General features: G+C 45.5%; 1 protein-coding gene across 3 annotated transcripts in view; it reads right to left on the reverse strand.

Moving 5' to 3' along the window:
• The window catches only part of LOC124024202 (constitutive coactivator of PPAR-gamma-like protein 1), a 65533-nt gene that overhangs the window by 18010 nt on the left and 36712 nt on the right, over positions 1-10811 (reverse strand). For all 3 annotated transcript variants that reach the window (XM_046338214.1, XM_046338210.1, XM_046338204.1), the window contains exon 10: positions 6965-7136. In XM_046338214.1, the coding sequence (XP_046194170.1) occupies positions 6965-7136 (172 nt within the window). The remainder of the gene's footprint in view (positions 1-6964; positions 7137-10811) is intronic.

Consider the following 10811-nt stretch of genomic DNA (forward strand, 5'->3'; position numbering starts at 1 on the left):
TACTACTTTTACAATTTTTAGTCTTTAAATCTTTGATTGTTTACTAAACTACTCACTGTGTTTAAAACATGGCCTCACATGTGGATCTTTAAAGAGATGGGTGGGGCTAAGGCTTAAGAGGGTGTGAACGATGCTGAATGGGTGGGGCTAAGGCTTGAGAGGGTGTGAACGATGCTGAATGGGTGGGGCTAAGGCTTGAGAGGGTGTGAACGATGCTGAATGGGTGTATACAGCTCTCCAGTAGGTTTCCCAAAATATTCAAGGGCCATTTTCTCCAAAAGTGGGTTAACAAGTTTATCAACTTTCAAATCAGAATTACTTTCCCATTGTTCCTCAACAGCAGCGTATGATATACCATTTTCTAGCCAAGTCTACGCTTTAATCAAATGTATAAAACTATATAATGTATAAAACACCATTTCAAATTTTGCAACATAACCGAATTGAGGTAGTCGGTCACAAATAGCAATAAATACACTGAGGGGTTGAGGCATTGGGTCAGTCTCAGTATAGGGAGCAGTTTAGAGATGTTTATTTTTTAACCTTTATTTAACTAGGCAAGTCAGTTAAGAACAAATTCTTATTTTCAATGACGGCCTAGGAACAGTGGGTTAACGACAGATTTGTACCTTTTCAGCTCGGGATTTGAACTTGCAACCTTTCGGTTACTCGTCCAACACTCTAACCACTAGGCTACCCTGCTGCCCCAGATGAAGAGCTTTGCTCAAGGGCACAACAACAAAAGATGACCTCTAGGATACTGATGTTAGAAACCCTTCCTGTCAGATTTGAAGCTGTTGCTAGTCGGCCTCCAGGTTACCTGGCTGACTCCAGCACTTTGGCAGACGGTGGCATCCCAGTCCCTCAGCCTTCTACTAGGACTTGGTCAGTAGAGACTAGCTAATAAAGACTAGCTGGTAGTAGAGTGTAGGTAGGGAGCAGTTTCTTACATTATTAGTATAGGAAGGTAGTAGTTTCTACATTAGTAGTATAGGTAGGTAGTAGTTTCTACATTAGTATAGGTAGGTAGTAGTTTCTACATTAGTAGTATAGGTAGGTAGTAGTTTCTACATTAGTAGTATAGGTAGGTAGTAGTTTCTACATTAGTAGTATAGGTAGGTAGTAGTTTCTACATTAGTAGTATAGGTAGGTAGTAGTTTCTACATTAGTAGTATAGGTAGGTAGTAGTTTCTACATTAGTAGTATAGGTAGGTAGTAGTTTCTACATTAGTAGTATAGGTAGGTAGTAGTTTCTACATTAGTAGTATAGGTAGGTAGTAGTTTCTACATTAGTAGTATAGGTAGGTAGTAGTTTCTACATTAGTAGTATAGGTAGGTTGTAGTTTCTACATTATTAGTATAGGAAGGTTGTAGTTTCTACATTAGTAGTATAGGTAGGTAGTAGTTTCTACATTAGTAGTATAGGTAGGTAGTAGTTTCTACATTATTAGTATAGGTAGGTAGTAGTTTCTACATTAGTAGTATAGGTAGGTAGTAGTTTCTACATTAGTAGTATAGGTAGGTAGTAGTTTCTACATTAGTAGTATAGGTAGGTAGTAGTTTCTACATTAGTAGTATAGGTAGGTAGTAGTTTCTACATTATTAGTATAGGTAGGTAGTAGTTTCTACATTATTAGTATAGGTAGGTAGTAGTTAGGTAGGTAGGTAGTAGTTTCTACATTAGTTTCTACATTAGTTTCTACATTAGTAGTACAGGTGCCGTCCCTGGGGGGGGATGCGTCACCTGGGTGGGTTGATTCACTGTTGTGGTCGGCCTGTCTGGGTTCCCCCCCCACCCCTTGGGTTGTACCGTGTCGGAGATCTTTGTGGGCTATACTCGGCCTTGTCTCAGGATGGTAAGTTGGTGGTTGAAGATTTCCCTCTAGTGGTGTGGGGGCTGTGCTTTGGCAAAGTGGGTGGGGTTATATCCTTCCTGTTTGGCCCTGTCCGGGGTGTCCTCGGATGGGGCCACAGTGTCTCCTGACCCCTCCTGTCTCAGCCTCCAGTATTTATGCTGCAGTAGTTTATGTGTCGGGGGCTAGGGTCAGTTTGTTTATCTGGAGTACTTCTCCTGTCCTATTCGGTGTCCTGTGTAAATCTAAGTGTGCGTTCTCTAATTCTCTCCTTCTCTCTTTCTTTCTCTCTCTCGGAGGACCTGAGCCCTAGAACCATGCCCCAGGACTACCTGACATGATGACTCCTTGCTGTCCCCAGTCCACCTGGCCATGCTGCTGCTCCAGTTTCAACTGGCCTGGGCCCTAGGACCATGTCCCAGGACTACCTGACATGAGGACTCCTTGCTGTCCCCAGTCCACCTGGCCATGCTCCTGCTCCAGTTTCAACTGTTCTGCCTTACTATTATTCAACCATGCTGGTCATTTATGAACATTTGAACATCTTGGCCACGTTCTGTTATAATCTCCACCTGGCACAGCCAGAAGAGGACTGGCCACCCCACATATGCTCTCTCTAATTCTCTCTTTCTTTCTCTCTCTCGGAGGACCTGAGCCCTAGGACCGTGCCCCAGGACTACCTGACATGATGGCTCCTTGCTGTCCCCAGTCCATCTGACTGTGCTGCTGCTCCAGTTTCAACTGTTCTGCCTTATTATTATTTGACCATGCTGGTCATTTATGAACATTTGAACATCTTGGTCATGTTCTGTTATAATCTCTACCCGGCACAGCCAGAAGAGGACTGGCCACCCCACATAGCCCGGTTCCTCTCTAGGTTTCTTCCTAGGTTTTGGCCTTTCTAGGGAGTTTTTCCTAGCCACCGTGCTTTTACACCTGCATTGTTTGCTGTTTGGGGTTTTAGGCTGGGTTTCTGTACAGCACTTTGAGATATCAGCTGATGTACGAAGGGCTATATAAATAAATTTGATTTGATTTGATTTGATTAATAGTTTCTACATTAGTAGTATAGGTAGGTAGTAGTTTCTACATTATTAGTATAGGTAGGTAGTAGTTTCTACATTATTAGTATAGGTAGGTAGTAGTTGTGGAAGGTAGTGGTTTCTACATTATTAGCAGTTAGCAGTTTCGTACATTAGTAATATAGGTAGGTAGGTAGGTAGTAGTTTCTTACATTAGTAATATAGTTAGTAGTTTCTACATTAGTAGTATAGGTAGGTTGTAGTTTCTACATTAGTAGTATAGGTAGGTTGTAGTTTCTACATTAGTATAGGTAGGCAGTAGTTTCTACATTAGTAGTATAGGTAGGTAGTAGTTTCTACATTATTAGTATAGGTAGGTAGTAGTTTCTACATTATTAGTATAGGTAGGTAGTAGTTAGGTAGGTAGGTAGTAGTTTCTACATTAGTTTCTACATTAGTTTCTACATTAGTAGTACAGGTGCCGTCCCTGGGGGGGGATGCGTCACCTGGGTGGGTTGATTCACTGTTGTGGTCGGCCTGTCTGGGTTCCCCCCCCCACCCCTTGGGTTGTACCGTGTCGGAGATCTTTGTGGGCTATACTCGGCCTTGTCTCAGGATGGTAAGTTGGTGGTTGAAGATTTCCCTCTAGTGGTGTGGGGGCTGTGCTTTGGCAAAGTGGGTGGGGTTATATCCTTCCTGTTTGGCCCTGTCCGGGGGTGTCCTCGGATGGGGCCACAGTGTCTCCTGACCCCTCCTGTCTCAGCCTCCAGTATTTATGCTGCAGTAGTTTATGTGTCGGGGGGCTAGGGTCAGTTTGTTTATCTGGAGTACTTCTCCTGTCCTATTCGGTGTCCTGTGTAAATCTAAGTGTGCGTTCTCTAATTCTCTCCTTCTCTCTTTCTTTCTCTCTCTCGGAGGACCTGAGCCCTAGAACCATGCCCCAGGACTACCTGACATGATGACTCCTTGCTGTCCCCAGTCCACCTGGCCATGCTGCTGCTCCAGTTTCAACTGGCCTGGGCCCTAGGACCATGTCCCAGGACTACCTGACATGAGGACTCCTTGCTGTCCCCAGTCCACCTGGCCATGCTCCTGCTCCAGTTTCAACTGTTCTGCCTTACTATTATTCAACCATGCTGGTCATTTATGAACATTTGAACATCTTGGCCACGTTCTGTTATAATCTCCACCTGGCACAGCCAGAAGAGGACTGGCCACCCCACATATGCTCTCTCTAATTCTCTCTTTCTTTCTCTCTCTCTCGGAGGACCTGAGCCCTAGGACCGTGCCCCAGGACTACCTGACATGATGGCTCCTTGCTGTCCCCAGTCCATCTGACTGTGCTGCTGCTCCAGTTTCAACTGTTCTGCCTTATTATTATTTGACCATGCTGGTCATTTATGAACATTTGAACATCTTGGTCATGTTCTGTTATAATCTCTACCCGGCACAGCCAGAAGAGGACTGGCCACCCCACATAGCCCGGTTCCTCTCTAGGTTTCTTCCTAGGTTTTGGCCTTTCTAGGGAGTTTTTCCTAGCCACCGTGCTTTTACACCTGCATTGTTTGCTGTTTGGGGTTTTAGGCTGGGTTTCTGTACAGCACTTTGAGATATCAGCTGATGTACGAAGGGCTATATAAATAAATTTGATTTGATTTGATTTGATTAATAGTTTCTACATTAGTAGTATAGGTAGGTAGTAGTTTCTACATTATTAGTATAGGTAGGTAGTAGTTTCTACATTATTAGTATAGGTAGGTAGTAGTTGTGGAAGGTAGTGGTTTCTACATTATTAGCAGTTAGCAGTTTCGTACATTAGTAATATAGGTAGGTAGGTAGGTAGTAGTTTCTTACATTAGTAATATAGTTAGTAGTTTCTACATTAGTAGTATAGGTAGGTTGTAGTTTCTACATTAGTAGTATAGGTAGGTTGTAGTTTCTACATTAGTATAGGTAGGCAGTAGTTTCTACATTAGTAGTATAGGTAGGCAGTAGTTTCTACATTAGTAGTATAGGTAGGCAGTAGTTTCTACATTAGTAGTATAGGTAGGCAGTAGTTTCTACATTAGTAGTATAGGTAGGCAGTAGTTTCTACATTAGTAGTATAGGTAGGTAGTAGTTTCTACATTAGTAGTATAGGTAGGTAGTAGTTTCTACATTAGTAGTATAGGTAGGTAGTAGTTTCTACATTAGTAGTATAGGTAGGTAGTAGTTTCTACATTAGTAGTATAGGTAGGTAGTAGTTTCTACATTAGTAGTATAGGTAGGTAGTAGTTTCTACATTAGTAGTATAGGTAGGTAGTAGTTTCAAACATTAGTAGTATAGCATAAGTAGGTAATAGTTTATTACAGTAATGTAGGTAGTCTATTACATTAGTAGTATGGTATAGGTACAGTTGAAGGCAGAAGTTTACACCTTAGCCAAATACGTTCAAACTCAGTTTCACAATTCCCGACATTTAATCCTTTTAAAAATGCCCCATCTTCGGTCAGTAAGGATCACCACTTTATTTTAAGAATGTGAAATGTCAGAATAATAGTAGAGAGAATGATTTATTTCAGATTTTATTTCTTGCATCACATTCCCAGTGGGTCAGAAGTTTATATACACTCAATTAGTATTTGGTAACATTGCCTTTAAATTGTTTAACTTGGGTCAAACGTTTCGGGTAGCTTTCCACAAGCTGTTTAATGAGACCAGAGGACATTTCTCCAAAAAGTACAGTCTCACCCCATGTGTAAACCGTGGTCTGGCTTTTTTATGGCGGTTTTGGAAACAACCTTTCAGGTTATGTCGATATAGGACTCGTTTCACTGTGGATATAAATACTTTGTACCTGTTTCCTCCAGCATCTTCACAAGGTTCGTTGCTGTTGTTCTGGCATTGATTTGCACTTTTTGTACCAGAGTACATTCATCTCTAGGAGACAGAACACATCTCCTTCCTGAGCGGTATGACGGCTGCGTGGTCCCATGGTGTTTATACTTGCATACTATTGTTTGTACAGATGAACGTGGTACCTTCAGGTTTTTGGAAATTGCTCCCAAGGATGAACCAGACTTGTGGAGGTCTACAATTCTTTTTGAGGTCTTGGCTGATTTCTTTTGATTTTTCCATGATGTCAAGCAAAGAGGCACTGAGTTTGAAGGTAGGCCTTGAAATACATCCACAGGTACACCTCCAATTGACTCAAATGATGTCAATTAGCCTATCAGAAGCTTCTAAAGCCATGACATCATTTTCTGTAATTTTCCAAGCTGTTTAAAGGCATAGTCCCCTTGGTGTTTTTCTAAACTTCTGACCCACTGGAATTGTGATGCAGTGAATTATAAGTGAAATAATCTGTCTGTAAACAATTTTTGGGAAAATGACTTGTGTCATGCACAAAGTAGATGTCCTAACAGACTTGCCAAAACTATAGTTTATTAACAAGAAATGTGTGTAGTGGTTGAAAAACAAGTTAATGACTCCAACCTAAGTGTATGTAAACTTCCAACTTCAACTGTAGGTAGATAGTAGTTTCTACATTATTAGTATAGGTAGATCATTTCTTACATTTATTAGTGTAGGAAGGTTGTAGTTTCTACATTAGTAATGTAGGAAGGTTGTAGTTTCTACATTAGTAATGTAGGAAGGTTGTAGTTTCTACATTAGTATTGTAGGAAGGTTGTAGTTTCTACATTAGGTAGGTAGTAGTTTCTACATTAGGTAGGTAGATAGGTAGGTAGTAGTTTCTACATTAGGTAGGTAGATAGGTAGGTAGTAGTTTCTACATTATTAGTATAGGAAGGTTGTAGTTTCTACATTATTAGTATAGAAGGTTGTAGTTTCTACATTATTAGTATAGGAAGGTTGTAGTTTCTACATTAGTAGTATAGGAAGGTTGTAGTTTCTACATTAGTAGTATAGGAAGGTTGTAGTTTCTACATTAGTAGTATAGGTAGGTTGTAGTTTCTACATTAGTATAGGTAGGTAGTAGTTTCTTACATTAGTAGTATAGGTAGGTAGTAGTTTCTTACATTAGTAGTATAGGTAGGTAGTAGTTTCTTAAACGAGTTGTAGAGTATAGCTAGTTAGCAGTGTCTTACATTCAGGCAGACGGTTGCGCCTCATGGCTAGTCTCTCAGCCTTCTTCTTGGCTTCAGCCAGGCTGAAGAGAACCCCGTAAACATGCTGTCGGATGGGTCTGAACAGCTGCACTGCTGACGGGAGCTCCTGGTTGGCCTCATCCTCTATGGTGACGGACAGCTTTATCTCCCCCTGAAAACACAACACACACTCTTTAAAAAAAAATGTCCCGCATAAATCAAATTAAGCATAATAAAAAAAATCCAACTATTTAAACTAGAGATCAGGGTTATTTTGCATGGGCTGTCTTTCAATCCACTACATTCCCCTTCCACACCTGCGGGGCAAGGTGGCAGAGCTACAGCGGTGATTGTCAGACCATGAGACATATTCTAGGGGTACCTTAGGTAGATATAGGTTTCAGAAGAAAGGTCTTTGTTTCAGGCCATTTTGAGCCTGTAATCGAACTCACAAATGCTGATGCTCCAGATACTGAGCTAGGCTAAAGTTGTATTGCTTCTTTAATGAGAACAACAGTTTTCAGCTGTGCTAACATAATTGCAAAGGGGTTTTCTAATGATCAATAAACATTTTAAATTGATAAACTTGGATTAGCTAACACAACGTGCCATTGGAACACAGGAGTGATGGTTGCTGATAATGGGCCTCTGTACGCCTATGTAGATATTCCATTAAAAATCAGCCGTTTCCAGCTACAATAGTCATTTACAACATTAACAATGTCTACACTGTATTTCTGATCAATTTGATGTTATTTTAATGGACAAAATTATGTATTTCTAAGTGACCCAAACTTTTGAACGGTAGTGTAGGTTGTAGTAGATGTAGGGATATAGGGGTACCTCGGTACGGGGGCGGTAGGGGTACCTCGGTACGGGGGCGGTAGGGGTACCTCGGTGCGGGGGCGGTAGGGGTACCTCGGTGCGGGGGCGGTAGGGGTACCTCGGTGCGGGGGCGGTAGGGGTACCTCGGTGCGGGGCGGTAGGGGTACCTCGGTGCGGGGGCGGTAGGGGTACCTCGGTGCGGGGCGGTAGGGGTACCTCGGTGCGGGGGCGGTAGGGGTACCTCGGTGCGGGGCGGTAGGGGTACCTCGGTGCGGGGGCGGTAGGGGTACCTCGGTGCGGGGCGGTAGGGGTACCTCGGTGCGGGGCGGTAGGGGTACCTCGGTGCGGGGCGGTAGGGGTACCTCGGTGCGGGGGCGGTAGGGGTACCTCGGTACGGGTGCGGTAGGGGTACCTCGGTGCGGGTGCGGTAGGGGCCTCGGTGCGGGTGCGGTAGGGGTACCTCGGTACGGGGCGGTAGGGGTACCTCGGTGCGGGTGCGGTAGGGGTACCTCGGTACGGGTGCGGTAGGGGTACCTCGGTGCGGGTGCGGTAGGGGTACCTCGGTGGGGGCGGTAGGGGTACCTCGGTACGGGTGCGGTAGGGGTACCTCGGTACGGGTGCGGTAGGGGTACCTCGGTACGGGTGCGGTAGGGGTACCTCGGTACGGGTGCGGTAGGGGTACCTCGGTACGGGTGCGGTAGGGGTACCTCGGTACGGGTGCGGTAGGGGTACCTCGGTGCGGGTGCGGTAGGGGTACCTCGGTGCGGGTGCGGTAGGGGTACCTCGGTGCGGGTGCGGTAGGGGTACCTCGGTACGGGTGCGGTAGGGGTACCTCGGTACGGGTGCGGTAGGGGTACCTCGGTACGGGTGCGGTAGGGGTACCTCGGTAAGGATGTGGTAGGGGTACCTCGGTAAGGATGTGGTAGGGGTACCTTGGTAAGGATGTGGTAGGTGTAGGGGTACCTTGGTTAGGATGTGGTAGGGGTACCTTGGTAAGGATGTGGTAGGTGTAGGGGGTACCTTGGTAAGGATGTGGTAGGTGTAGGGGTACCTTGGTAAGGATGTGGTAGGTGTAGGGGTACCTTGGTAAGGATGTGGTAGGTGGTACCTTGGTGAGGATGTGGTAGGGGGTACCTTGGTAAGGATGTGGTAGGTGTAGGGGTACCTTGGTAAGGATGTGGTAGGTGTAGGGGTACCTTGGTTAGGATGTGGTAGGTGTAGGGGTACCTTGGTAAGGATGTGGTAGGTGTAGGGGTACCTTGGTTAGGATGTGGTAGGTGTAGGGGTACCTTGGTAAGGATGTGGTAGGTGTAGGGGGTACCTTGGTAAGGATGTGGTAGGTGTAGGGGGTACCTTGGTAAGGATGTGGTAGGGGTACCTTGGTAAGGATGTGGTAGGGGTACCTTGGTAAGGATGTGGTAGGGGTACCTTGGTAAGGATGTGGTAGGTGTAGGGGTACCTTGGTAAGGATGTGGTAGGGGTTACCTTGGTAAGGATGTGGTAGGTGTAGGGGTACCTTGGTAAGAATGTGGTAGGTGTAGGGGTACCTTGGTAAGGATGTGGTAGGTGTAGGGGTACCTTGGTAAGGATGTGGTAGGTGTAGGGGTACCTCAATAAGGATGTGGTAGGTGTAGGGGTACCTTGGTAAGGATGTGGTAGGTGTAGGGGGTACCTTGGTAAGGATGTGGTAGGTGTAGGGGTACCTCGGTAAGGATGTGGTAGGTGTAGGGGTACCTCAATAAGGATGTGGTAGGTGTAGGGGTACCTCAATAAGGATGTGGTAGGTGTAGGGGTACCTCAATAAGGATGTGGTAGGTGTAGGGGTACCTCAATAAGGATGTGGTAGGTGTAGGGGTACCTCAATAAGGATGTGGTAGGTGTAGGGGTACCTTGGTAAGGATGTGGTAGGTGTAGGGGGTACCTTGGTTAGGATGTGGTAGATGTAGGGGTACCTTGGTAAGGCTGTGGTAGATGTAGGGGGTACCTCAATAAGGATGTGGTAGGTGTAGGGGTACCTTGGTAAGGATGTGGTAGATGTAGGGGGTACCTCAATAAGGATGTGGTAGGTGTAGGGGTACCTTGGTAAGGATGTGGTAGGGGTACCTTGGTTAGGATGTGGTAGGTGTAGGGGTACCTTGGTTAGGATGTGGTAGGGGTACCTTGGTAAGGATGTGGTAGGTGTAGGGGGTACCTTGGTAAGGATGTGGTAGGTGTAGGGGTACCTTGGTAAGGATGTGGTAGGTGTAGGGGTACCTTGGTAAGGATGTGGTAGGTGGTACCTTGGTGAGGATGTGGTAGGGGGTACCTTGGTAAGGATGTGGTAGGTGTAGGGGTACCTTGGTAAGGATGTGGTAGGTGTAGGGGTACCTTGGTTAGGATGTGGTAGGTGTAGGGGTACCTTGGTAAGGATGTGGTAGGTGTAGTGGGTACCTTGGTAAGGATGTGGTAGGTGTAGGGGGTACCTTGGTAAGGATGTGGTAGGTGTAGGGGTACCTTGGTTAGGATGTGGTAGGTGTAGGGGTACCTTGGTAAGGATGTGGTAGGTGTAGGGGGTACCTTGGTAAGGATGTGGTAGGGGTAACTTGGTAAGGATGTGGTAGGGGTACCTTGGTAAGGATGTGGTAGGGGTACCTTGGTAAGGATGTGGTAGGGGTACCTTGGTAAGGATGTGGTAGGTGGGGGTACCTTGGTAAGGATGTGGTAGGGGTTACCTTGGTAAGGATGTGGTAGGTGTAGGGGTACCTTGGTAAGGATGTGGTAGGTGTAGGGGTACCTTGGTAAGGATGTGGTAGGTGTAGGGGTACCTCAATAAGGATGTGGTAGGTGTAGGGGTACCTTGGTAAGGATGTGGTAGGTGTAGGGGGTACCTTGGTTAGGATGTGGTAGATGTAGGGGTACCTTGGTAAGGCTGTGGTAGATGTAGGGGGTACCTCAATAAGGATGTGGTAGGTGTAGGGGTACCTTGGTAAGGATGTGGTAGATGTAGGGGGTACCTCAATAAGGATGTGGTAGGTGTAGGGGT

Source organism: Oncorhynchus gorbuscha, linkage group LG03 (genome assembly GCF_021184085.1).
Source record: "Oncorhynchus gorbuscha isolate QuinsamMale2020 ecotype Even-year linkage group LG03, OgorEven_v1.0, whole genome shotgun sequence".
NCBI lineage: Eukaryota > Metazoa > Chordata > Actinopteri > Salmoniformes > Salmonidae > Oncorhynchus > Oncorhynchus gorbuscha.